This window comes from Phyllobates terribilis, unplaced genomic scaffold (assembly GCF_046119375.1).
Source record: "Phyllobates terribilis strain yellow unplaced genomic scaffold, ASM4611937v1 Scaffold_4__5_contigs__length_816908805, whole genome shotgun sequence".
NCBI classification, from domain to species: Eukaryota; Metazoa; Chordata; class Amphibia; order Anura; family Dendrobatidae; genus Phyllobates; species Phyllobates terribilis.
In genome coordinates this window covers 797,353,203-797,366,322 of record NW_027362764.1, presented here as the reverse complement: position 1 = coordinate 797,366,322, position 13,120 = coordinate 797,353,203, and the positions used below count along the sequence as shown (strand labels likewise).

The 13,120-nt window shown below is 46.8% G+C and overlaps 1 protein-coding gene across 3 annotated transcripts in view; it reads left to right on the top strand.

Annotated features, from left to right (window-relative positions):
• LOC141266090 (uncharacterized) overlaps positions 1–12,737 on the top strand; it is a 327,069-nt gene extending 314,332 nt beyond the window's left edge. For all 3 annotated transcript variants that reach the window (XM_073679998.1, XM_073679999.1, XM_073680000.1), the window contains 5 exons: positions 6,774–6,869; positions 7,177–7,278; positions 9,464–9,569; positions 10,297–10,413; positions 11,350–12,737. In XM_073679998.1, the coding sequence (XP_073536099.1) occupies positions 6,774–6,869; positions 7,177–7,278; positions 9,464–9,569; positions 10,297–10,413; positions 11,350–11,428 (500 nt within the window). In that variant the 3' untranslated portion in view covers positions 11,429–12,737. The remainder of the gene's footprint in view (positions 1–6,773; positions 6,870–7,176; positions 7,279–9,463; positions 9,570–10,296; positions 10,414–11,349) is intronic.
• Positions 12,738–13,120: the final 383 nt, after the last annotated feature.

The following is a 13,120-nucleotide window of genomic DNA, read 5'->3' as shown; positions in this document are numbered from 1 at the left end:
ACCAACCAGACGTCCGCAAACAACCAGTGACAATTAAAAAGATAAGGAAGTGGTGTCCAGCAGCAGAGGAGGCGTTACAAGACTGCTTTGATTGTACAGACTGGGAGGTGTTGTGTACCATGAAAGAGAATTGTGATGTTAATGAGATTACTGGCAGAGTTACTGATTACATCAACTTCTGTATGGACATTGTAGTACCTGTTCAAGAGATTCGGTGTTATGCAAACAATAAGCCATGGATTACAAAAGAGTTGAAACATTTACTAAACATGAAAAAACTGGCTTTTAAAAGGAAGGACAAGGAGGCATTGAAAATTATACAGCGAGACCTAAAGGGGAAAATTAAGATTGCCCGTGAGGCATTCAGAGTTAAATTAGAAAATCAATTTGCACGAAAAAGCTCCAGAGAGGTGTGGGCTGGAATGAAGCTAGTGACTGGGTTTAAGGCAAGGTCGGAGCAGGTGGGTGGTGGATTTAGAATGGCTAATGAAATGAATGAGTTCTTCAATAGATTCAGCAATAAAGGTGCGGTAGCAGCAGGGAAGGGGGAGGAGGCCGGGGAACAACTAGCTAAATTAACAGGGGGTGAAATAGATCATTTCTCGGTCTCCAAAAATGACGTGAGGGACCAGTTTAGTAAGCTGGCCATTGGCAAAGCAGCAGGGCCTGACGGTCTCAGTCCACGTGTCCTCAGAGTGTGTGCAAATGAGTTGTGTACTGTCTTCCAGCATCTCTTTAACCAGAGCTTACAATCAAAGAGAGTACCAGTGCTATGGAAGACTTCCTGCCTGGTGCCGGTTCCCAAGACTACCTTCCCGACTTCCCCGGGGGACTATAGACCGGTGGCCTTAACATCGCATGCGATGAAGTCCTTGGAGAGAATAGTACTTGCTCACTTGTGTCCGAGGGTGATGGCGCATACTGATGCTCTTCAGTTTGCGTACCGGCAGGGACTGGGGGTGGACGATGCTGTAGCGTCTCTGCTACAAACAGTACATTCCTTTTTGGACAATGATGGAACCACAGTGCGTGCTTTGTTCTTTGATTTCTCTAGTGCGTTCAACACATTACAGCCACTCTTACTGCGTGGAAAGTTGATTAAAATGGCGGTGGATGAGGGACTTGTGAATTGGATAATTGACTACCTGTCGGATAGGCCACAGTTTGTTAGGTGGGGGACGGCTACATCAGATAGTGTACTGAGCAGTGTCGGAGCCCCGCAGGGAACAGTGCTGTCGCCATTCCTCTTTACATTGTACACAGCTGACTTTCAGTATAAATCAGACCGTTGTTACCTCCAGAAGTACTCGGATGACTCTGTGATAGTTGGCGGTATTGGGAAGGACCAGGATGAAGAGGAATATAGAAGGGTGGTTGCGGACTTTGTAGTATGGTGCCAGGCTAACCATCTAGAACTAAATGTTAAGAAAACCAGGGAGTTGGTGATGAGCTATGGAAGGTGCAAGAAGGTATGCCTACCTGTTACCATTGACGGTCAGGATGTGGAGATGGTGGACAGTTTCAAATATTTGGGGGTTTACCTGGATAGCAAGCTAGACTGGAAGTGCCACGTGGAGAAGGTCTACAAGAAGGGGATGAGTAGATTGTACTTCCTAAGGAAGTTAAGGTCTTTTAATGTGTGTGGCAAAATGCTTGAGGTGTTCTACCAATCCATTGTGGCTAGTGCCACCTTTGCGGCAATAATTTGCTGGGGTAACAGTGTGCGTGTTGCTGACGCCAACAAGCTCAACAAACTTATAAAGAAGGCTAGCGCGACGGTGGGCCTACAGCTTGGGACTTTTGAAGAGGTGGTAGAGGAAAGGATTAAGAAGAAGTGCAGAGCTATAATGGGCAACAACACACACCCGCTTTATGAACTGTTTGCGAAACAGAAGAGCACATTCAGCAATCGCCTAATACAACTAAGGTGTAAAAAGGAAAAATACAGGAGATCGTTTGTTCCAACAGCTATGGGGGTGTTTAACAAATGTCTGAAAAGCAATGTCTAAAGCATTCCAAATGTTATGTTATCATATGTGTCATGTTCGAGATCTGTGTTCTGCTGCTGTGATACCGCAATTTCCTACGGGATAAATAAAGTATATCTTATCTTATCTTATCTTATCTTATCTTATGTAACACCACATATAACACAGTGATAGCTCTGAGTACAGATCATGTAGTAGATGTCACCTGCAGTCCTATGTAACACCACAGATAACACAGTGATAACTCTCTGAGTACAGACAATGTAGTAGATGTCACCTGCAGTCCTATGTAACACCACAGATAACACAGTGATATCTCTGAGTACAGATAATGTAGTAGATGTAACCTGCAGTCCTATGTAACACCACAGATAACACAGTGATAACTCTCTGAGTACAGACAATGTAGTAGATGTCACCTGCAGTCCTATGTAACACCACAGATAACACAGTGATATCTCTGAGTACAGATAATGTAGTAGATGTCACCTGCAGTCCTATGTAACACCACAGATAACACAGTGATAACTCTCTGAGTACAGATAATGTAGTAGATGTCACCTGCAGTCCTATGTAACACCACAGATAACACAGTGATAACTCTCTGAGTACAGATAATGTAGTAGATGTCACCTGCAGTCCTATGTAACATCACAGATAACACAGTGATAACTCTCTGAGTACAGATAATGTGGTAGATGTCATCTGCAGTCCTATGTAACACCACAGATAACACAGTGATAACTCTCTGGGTACAGATAATGTAATAGATGTCACCTGCAGTCCTATGTAACACCACAGATAACACAGTGATAACTCTCTGAGTACAGATAATGTAGTAGATGTCATCTGCAGTCCTATGTAACACCACAGATAACACAGTGATAACTCTCTGAGTACAGACAATGTAGTAGATGTCACCTGCAGTCCTATGTAACACCACAGATAACACAGTGATAACTCTCTGAGCACTGATAATGTAGTAGATGTCACCTGCAGTCCTATGTAACACCACAGATAACACAGTGATAACTCTCTGAGTACAGATAATGTAGTAGATGTCACCTGCAGTCCTATGTAACACCACAGATAACACAGTGATAACTCTCTGAGTACAGATAATGTAGTAGATGTCACCTACAGTCCTATGTAACTCCACAGATAACACAGTGATAACTCTCTGAGTACAGATAATGTAGTAGATGTCACCTGCAGTCCTATGTAACACCACAGATAACACAGTGATAACTCTCTGAATACAGATAATATAGTAGATGTCACCTGCAGTCCTATGTAACATCACAGATAACACAGTGATAACTCTGAGTACAGATAATGTAGTAGATGTCACCTGCAGTCCTATGTAACACCACAGATAACACAGTGATAACTCTCTGAGTACAGATAATGTAGTAGATGTCACCCGCAGTCCTATGTAACACCACAGATAACATAGTGATAACTCTCTGAGTACAGATAATGTAGTAGATGTCACCTGCAGTCCTATGTAACACCACAGATAGTACAGTGATAACTCTCTGAGTACAGATAATGTAGTAGATGTCACCTGCAGTCCTATGTAACACCACAGATAACACAGTGATAACTCTCTGAGTACAGATAATGTAGTAGATGTCACCTGCAGTCCTATGTAACACCACAGATAACACAGTGATAACTCTCTGAGTACAGATAATATAGTAGATGTCACCTGCAGTCCTATGTAACATCACAGATAACACAGTGATAACTCTGAGTACAGATAATGTAGTATATGTCACCTGCAGTCCTATGTAACACCACAGATAACACAGTGATAACTCTCTGAATACAGATAATATAGTAGATTTCACCTGCAGTCCTATGTAACATCACAGATAACACAGTGATAACTCTGAGTACAGATAATGTAGTAGATGTCACCTGCAGTCCTATGTAACACCACAGATAGTACAGTGATAACTCTCTGAGTACAGATAATGTAGTAGATGTCACCTGCAGTCCTATGTAACACCACAGATAACACAGTGATAACTCTCTGAGTACAGATAATGTAGTAGATGTCACCTGCAGTCCTATGTAACACCACAGATAACACAGTGATAACTCTCTGAGTACAGATAATATAGTAGATGTCACCTGCAGTCCTATGTAACATCACAGATAACACAGTGATAACTCTGAGTACAGATAATGTAGTATATGTCACCTGCAGTCCTATGTAACACCACAGATAACACAGTGATAACTCTCTGAATACAGATAATATAGTAGATTTCACCTGCAGTCCTATGTAACATCACAGATAACACAGTGATAACTCTGAGTACAGATAATGTAGTAGATGTCACCTGCAGTCCTATGTAACACCACAGATAACACAGTGATAACTCTGAGTACAGATAATGTAGTAGATGTCACCTGCAGTCCCATGTAACACCACAGATAACACAGTGATAACTCTGAGTACAGATAATGTAGTAGATGTCACCTGCAGTCCCATGTAACACCACAGATAACACAGTGATAACTCTCTGAGTACAGATAATGTAGTAGATGTCACCTGCAGTCCCATGTAACACCACAGATAACACAGTGATAACTCTCTGAGTACAGATAATGTAGTAGATGTCACCTGCAGTCCTATGTAACACCACAGATAACACAGTGATAACTCTCTGAGTACAGATAATGTAGTAGATGTCACCTGCAGTCCCATGTAACACCACAGATAACACAGTGAAAACTCTGAGTACAGATAATGTAGTAGATGTCACCTGCAGTCCCATGTAACACCACAGATAACACAGTGATAACTCTCTGAGTACAGATAATGTAGTAGATGTCACCTGCAGTCCTATGTAACACCACAGATAACACAGTGATAACTCTCTGAATACAGATAATATAGTAGATGTCACCTGCAGTCCTATGTAACACCACAGATAACACAGTGATAACTCTCTGAATACAGATAATATAGTAGATGTCACCTGCAGTCCTATGTAACACCACAGATAACACAGTGATAACTCTGAGTACAGATAATGTAGTAGATGTCACCTGCAGTCCTATGTAACACCACAGATAACACAGTGATAACTCTCTGAGTACAGATAATGTAGTAGATGTCACCCGCAGTCCTATGTAACACCACAGATAACATAGTGATAACTCTCTGAGTACAGATAATGTAGTAGATGTCACCTGCAGTCCTATGTAACACCACAGATAGCACAGTGATAACTCTCTGAATACAGATAATATAGTAGATGTCACCTGCAGTCCTATGTAACACCACAGATAACACAGTGATAACTCTGAGTACAGATAATGTAGTAGATGTCACCTGCAGTCCCATGTAACACCACAGATAACACAGTGATAACTCTCCGAGTACAGATAATGTAGTATATGTCATCTGCAGTCCTATATAACACCACAGATAACACAGTGATAACTCTGAGTACAGATAATGTAGTAGATGTCACCTGCAGTCCTATGTAATACCACAGATAACACAGTGATAACTCTGAGTACAGATAATATAGTAGATGTCACCTGCAGTCCTATGTAACACCACAGATAACACAGTGATAACTCTCTGAGTACAGATAATATAGTAGATGTCACCTGCAGTCCTATGTAATACCACAGATAACACAGTGATAACTCTGAGTACAGATAATCTAGTAGATGTCACCCGCAGTCCTATGTAACACCACAGATAACACAGTGATAACTCTCTGAGTACAGATAATATAGTAGATGTCACCTGCAGTCCTATGTAACATCACAGATAACACAGTGATCACTCTCTGAGTACAGATAATGTAGTAGATGTCACCTGCAGTCCTATGTAACACCACAGATAACACAGTGATCACTCTCTGAGTACAGATAATGTAGTAGATGTCACCTGCAGTCCTATGTAACACCACAGATAACACAGTCATAACTATCTGAGTACAGATAATGTAGTAGATGTCACCTGCAGTCCTATGTAACACCACGGATAACACAGTGATAACTCTCTGAGTACAGATAATGTAGTAGATGTCACCTGCAGTCCTATGTAACACCACAGATAACACCGTGATAACTCTGTGAGTACAGATAATGTAGTAGATGTCACCTGCAGTCCTATGTAACACCACAGATAACACAGTGATAACTCTCTGAGTACAGATAATGTAGTAGATGTTCCCTGCAGTCCTATGTAACACCACAGATAACACAGTGATAACTCTCTGAGTACAGATAATGTAGTAGATGTTCCCTGCAGTCCTATGTAACACCACAGATAACACAGTGATAACTCTCTGAGTACAGATAATGTAGTAGATGTCACCTGCAGTCCTATGTAACACCACAGATAACACAGTGATAACTCTCTGAGTGCAGATAATGTATTAGATGTCACCTGCAGTCCTATGTAACACCACAGATAACACTGTGATAACTCTCTGAGTACAGATAATGTAGTAGATGTCACCTGCAGTCCTATGTAACACCACAGATAACACAGTGATAACTCTTAGTACAGATAATGTAGTAGATGTCACCTGCAGTCCTATGTAACACCACAGATAACACAGTGATAACTCTCTGAGTACATATAATGTAGTAGATGTCACCTGCAGTCCTATGTAACACCACAGATAACACAGTGATAACTCTCTGAGTACATATAATGTAGTAGATGTCACCTGCAGTCCTATGTAAGATGTGTGTGATGTTCCAGTGTATATGGATAGTCCTGCTGATTTCTGCCCCTCTTTTCAGCTCTTTGTTCTCCCATCTGCCAGAATGGAGGGAAATGCATTGATGTGAACAGGTGCGTGTGCCCTAGTGGGTGGCTCGGAGCTCGCTGTCAGATAGGTGAGGATCATCCTTCTTTTTGGGGGGTTGTCTGTTTCCCATTTACCCCTCCTGCCTTGTTACCTCCCTGCCTGTATATGTCAGTGCCCGTGGTCATGCAGGTAAACATTACACCCCATAACACAATATAAACACTGAAGAGAGCGCCTGTGTGAACTCCTGACATTCCTGTTCCTTCAGAGCTGCGCTCACAATTCTGCGGTTGTCATTGGGATCAGTAAATAGATGGGACCCGCAGGCTGGCTGATCCCGCTCTGCTCCTCCACCTGGATCTCAGACTGATGGCTGGAATCACCTCTTCTTGCAGAACCCATCCGGTGTGACAAGCCCTGTGTAAATGGCGGCCGGTGCTCAGGATACAACGTGTGCCGCTGTCCCGTAGGATTCCTGGGAGCACAGTGCGAGGCCGGTGAGGATCTAATTACATCTGTGTCTGCTGATAAACCCACCAGGAGATGATCACATCTAGCAGGAAAGGATCCGCTCCAACCTCTCAGTGCCAGTCTGCTGCTATAATGCCCTGAAGGATGAGTCCCTCCCATACCTCCTGTTTGCTGGTTTATTGGCTCAGTCTTTGGGCAGCCGGCACTCATCCTTGGGCAGCCGGCGCTCAGTCCTCGGGCTGCCGACGCTCAGTCCTCGGGCTGCCGACGCTCAGTCCTTGGGCAGCCGGTGCTCAGTCCTTGGACAGCCGACGCTCTGTCCTTGGGCAGCCGATGCTCAGTCCTTGGGCAGCCGGTGTTCTGTCCTTAGGCAGCCGACGCTCAGTCCTTGGGCAGCAAACGCTCAGTCCTTGGGCAGCCGGCGTTCTGTCCTTGGGCAGCCGGCGCTCAGTCCTTGGGCAGCCCGCGCTCAGTCCTTGGGCAGCCAACGCTCAGTCCTTGGGCAGCCGACGCTCAGTCCTTGAGCAGCCGACGCTCAGTGCTTGGGCACTCGAGGCTCAGTCTTTGGGCAGCCGTCGCTCAGACTCAGTCCTTGGGCAGCCATCGCACAGTCGTTGGGCAGCCAACGCTCAGTCCTTGGGCAGCCGGCGTTCAGTCCTTGGGCAGCCGGCGCTCAGTCCTTGGGCAGCCGGCGCTCAGTCCTTGGGCAGCCAACGCTCAGTCCTTGGGCAGCCGATGCTCAGTCCTTGAGCAGCTGACGCTCAGTGCTTGGGCACTCGAGGCTCAGTCTTTGGGCAGCCGTCGCTCAGTCCTTGGGCAGCCGTCGCTCAGTACTTGGGAGCCGGCGCTCAGTCCTTGGGCAGCCGTTGCTCAGTACTTGGGCAGCCGGCGCTCAGTCCTTGGGCAGCCGACGCTCAGTCCTTGGGCAGCCGGTGCTCAATCCTTGGGCAGCCGGTGTTCAGTCCTTGAGCAGCAGACGCTCAGTTCTTGGGCTGCCGTCGCTCAGTCCTTGGGCAGCTGACGCTCAGTTCTTGGGCAGCTGATGCTCAGTTCTTGGGCAGCCGTCACTCAGTCCTTGGGCAGCTGTCGCTCAGTGCTTGGACAGCCAATGCTCAGTCCTTGGGCAGCTGACGCTCAGTCCTTGGGTAGCTGACGCTCAGTCCTTGGGCAGCCGTCGCTCAGTGCTTGGACAGCCAATGCTCAGTCCTTGGGCAGCTGATGCTCAGTTCTTGGGCAGTTGTCGCTCAGTGCTTGGACAGACGATGCTCAGTCCTTGGGCAGCTGATGCTCAGTCCTTGGACAGCTGATGCTCAGTTCTTGGGCAGTTGTCGCTCAGTGCTTGGACAGACGATGCTCAGTCCTTGGGCAGCCAATGCTCAGTCCTTAGGCAGCTGATGCTCAGTTCTTGGGCAGCCGTCGCTCAGTCCTTGGGCAGCCGTCGCTCAGTGCTTGGACAGACGATGCTCAGTCCTTGGGCAGCCAATGCTCAGTCCTTGGGCAGCTGATGCTCAGTTCTTGGGCAGCCGTCGCTCAGTCCTTGGGCAGCCGTCGCTCAGTGCTTGGACAGACGATGCTCAGTCCTTGGGCAGCTGACGCTCAGTCCTTGGGCAGCTGACGCTCAGTCCCTCATAAATCATCCTCCAATCGCTCTAATTTTTATGATGTTTCTATATAGACCTTTGTGTTTCCACGGTAACAGACTACAACAAACCCCTCCGTAGTCGGGTCCTGCATCCTTCTCTTCCTCCTCTGCTTCGTGCTCACTTACCGCTTCTCCCTTCCTATCACCTGGTGATTTCTTCCTCCCTCCAAAATGTCTCTTCTTATCTCCTCCATATCTGGCATCATCTACCTCCATCCTTCCAGATCTAATTCCCTTTAAAGCATTTCCAGCCATGACTTAAAGGGGTCGTCCACTTTTAGTTTTTTTATTTCACCCGTCATTGCCTTCCGCTGCTCCAGCGCTGCCTCTCTGCTGCTGCCACCAGTCATTTTGATATCACCGCGTTGGTGACGCCCCGCTTACAAGTGCCGCTCGCCATCATTGGTCTCAATGGCGGTTGCTTGTGACTTAGTGGCGAGACAGCAGGTCACATTGCAGACATTTTTTTGGGTGGGAGAACAGGAGACCAGTGGAGAACTGGTCAGGACTTCCCCTTAGTAACAATGTATCAGCTTGTATCATATTGAACCCTCTGTGATCTCTTCTAGCGGTGACTGAGCCGTGTGTCCCACCCTGCCAACATGGAGGAACCTGCAAAACCTCCAATAAGTGTGAGTGTGCGGAGGGCACCGCCGGGCATCGCTGCGACAAGCTGTAAGTGACACAGATATTACTGAGGGTTCTGGGGCTGGTTCAGGAGCTTTGTAGTCCAGTATTTTTTTATAGAGTTGGTGACCCAAGCCTCTAATGAAGGTGTGAACACAGCCTAAAACTGCTGGGAATAAAGCTAAAAACTTCTCCAGCAATACTGGCAACACTTTGCTCTTTCTCCTGTTAGAGCTTAGGAGCCGCATCATTGACGCCATATTTCTGGAGTAAATGATAGTAGACATGTCGTGCCGCAGTTGACCACTTCCCCCCCCCCCTTCCGCGGCTGAACTCTGTCCCTCTAAGAAGTGGCGGGTAAATGAAAAACCCCCTAAAGTTTTATAAAAATGTGGTTTGAGAGAAAAAACTGCAACTTCTTTGGGTCAGTTTCCTGGTATATCGAGAAGGATAAATTCCCCTTATTAACATCTGACAACCTCCATATGGAGATGATTGCAGCCTCTGACGCTGTGTATCATGGTCTGGGGTATTACCAGCAGCTGTCGGGATGAACCAGGGCACAAAATACCATCGTCTTCTCTAGAAACCATGCCCTATCTTTTATAAAATGGTATTTTCCCAGCTTTAGGGGCAGCTGACTGGCATTAGGTACTATGATTGAGATTATTACAATTCTCCATTGTTGCCAAAGGTCCAGGCCTGGAGGTCCGGTGACTGATCGTTCACGTTGTGATGATGTCATACTGCGAAGGTTTCATTTACTCTCTTGCAGGACTTGTCCGATTGTGACAATGAAGATGAGCACCTCCAGAGCTGTACGTCAAGGGGTGAGAGAAAGTTATGTGGAGCGATGCGGACCACTGGGGGCTCAGCTCTGCACCAAGTACAGGTACAGGACCAGGACCGTGCCCTCACTGCTGGCGCTCGAGGGGATGATGAATCTGGTAGATACTACACGCATCACACATTTAAGAAGACAGTCAGGACATATTCATGTTGGTACCAACCCCTCTTCATCATGCCCATGCCCTGCCATCAGTCCCCCCATCCATCACACTCTCTTATCTAGGATTAGTAATCATGAAGGATTCAGGTTGGAAATTGTAGAACCTTTCCTCTTGTTATCAGTCCCCTCTGAGCGATGCTTTATGGCTTATTGTCTGCAGGCACCAATCCATTCACTATGTATGTCTTCACCTCACCATCACATGACATCTGGGTGGACAGGACATGGTCTTGTAGGTTCCAACCTGTCTCCATCTTGCCCATGCTCCAGTATCTGTGCCCTCCATCCATCACACTCTATTCTCTAGGATTACTAATCATGATGGATTAAGGTTGGAGAATGCACTGAACCTTTCCTTTTGTTATCAGCCCCCTCTGAGCAATGCGTTATGGCAAGGTTTTATGGAAATAAAAAATGACCCAAAATGCTGAGATAATGACATTGTGTGTTTCCTGAACACATTATTGTTTCCCCTCTTCTGCAGCGCTCCTGCTTACACTCCTGCGTGGAGTCGTGTCACTTGAGTACATCCGCCATATTGATACCATTGCAGTGGGCTGTGACTGTCCGGCCGCTCAGAGAATGTGCTGACCCCCTGGATGACATTTCATCATGCAGGAGTGTAAACAGGCATCAGGGAAAGTAAGGAACTTCAGCGAGAGAACAAGGAAGAATTAGAAGGGCGAGTGCAGTGGAGACGGAGCCCTACCATATCCAATAGCTACATACATACAGTACACACAGGAGCCACGTGAGGGTCTGGGAGAAATGATGAGGGGAAGGTTTTATTACAAATCTCCATCTGTTTCTCTCTGATAGGATAAACCAAGTCCGGGTCTACATCCAGGCCTATATGGTCGGCTACAAGATCCAGTGTCCCACCAAGAGCAGACCATGAAAAGGGGGAGAGAAAACCAGGAATACCCGAGACCATGGACCAGCCACACATCCCATCAGTCCCATCCCAGCTCCCATCAGTCTCATTCCAGCTCCCACCAATCCCATGCCAGCACCCATTACTCCTGTCCCTGCTCTCATCAGTGCCTTCTCTGCTCTCATCAGTCATAGCCCTGCTTCAATTAGTACTGTCCCTGTTCCCATCAGTCATATCCCTGTTCCCATCAGTCCGGTAGCTGCTCCCATCAGTTCTGTTCCTGCTCCCATCGCTTGTGTCCCTGCTCCCATCAGTCTGATCCGTGCTCCCTTCACTCCTCTCCTTGCTCCAAACTGTCTAGTCCCTGCTCCACTCAATCCGGTCATTGCTCCCATCACTCCTGCTCCCATCATTCCGGTCCCTGTTCACAACACTCCTGTCCCTGCTCCCATCAGTCCTGTCCCTGCTCCCATCAGTCCTGCCCCTGCTCCCATTAATTCGATCCTTGCTCCCATCAGTCTGGTCCTTGCTCCCATCAGTCCAGTCTCTTCTCCCATAAGTCCAGTCCTTCCTCACATCCCTCCTGTCCCTACTCCCATCAATCCGGTCTTCTCTTCCATTACTCCGGTCCCTGATTCCATCAGTCCGGTCCATGCTCCCATCAGTCCGATCCTTTCTCTCGTTACTCCGGTCCTTGCTCCCATCAGTCCAGCCCCTTCTCCCATCAGTCCGGTCCTTCCTCCCATCACTCCTGTCCTTGCTCCCATCCTTTCTCCCATCAGTCTGATCCCAGTTCCCATCAGTCTGGTCCTTGTTCCCATCAGTCTTGTCCCTGCTCCCATCAGTCATGTCCCTACTCCCATCAGTCCACTTTCTGCTCCTATCAGTCCAGTCCTTTCTCCCATCAGTCCAGTCCTTTCTCTCATCAGTCCTGTCCCTGCTCCCATCACTTCAGTTCTTGCTTTCATGAGTCCTGTCCCTGCTCCCATCAGTGCTGTCCCTACTCCCATCTGTCCACTCTCTGCTCCTATCAGTTCGGTCCTTGCTCTCACCAGTCCTGTCCTTGCTTCCATCAGTCCTTTCCCTACTCCCATTATTCTGCTCCCTGCTAATATCAGTTATATCCCTGCTCCCATCAGTCCGGTCCCTGATCCCATTACTCCGGTCCTTTCTCCCATCACTCCTTTCCCTCGCTGGATTGGCCGTCTGTGTTGAATATTGTGGATTCTCGTCTCTCTCAGAATTGGATTTTTGTGGGGTTTTGTTTTATATTTTTCTATTCTGTAAATGTCTGTATTTCACATTTCCATTAAAGTTCTGACTTTTCCACCTCTGGATGCTTCTTTTCTTCATCCTTGATTATACGGACTGTGCTGCGTACATGTGATCTGCTCTAAGCCCCAACTCCAGCAGTATATATATTATATACGTGATATCAGATGTTCTTGTGACCAAGGTTTGGACAATGCGATAATAGCGTCACAGCGCCTTCAGTTGTCTAACCACCGGGCTCAGCATGGATGACCACAGTGAGGAATCTACCACTTACTCAAGCGAGCTGGTATAGGGATAGTCAAGAAACCGGGTCAATGTGAAATGTATGGAGCTAAAGGCAATATCAGCTGGCATGGACAAGACCAGGAGGATACTGAGTTCTGTTTATTGCGTGGAGAAAGTGAGAGAGATTTGCCCTGCCAAGGGTTCATAAGACTCATT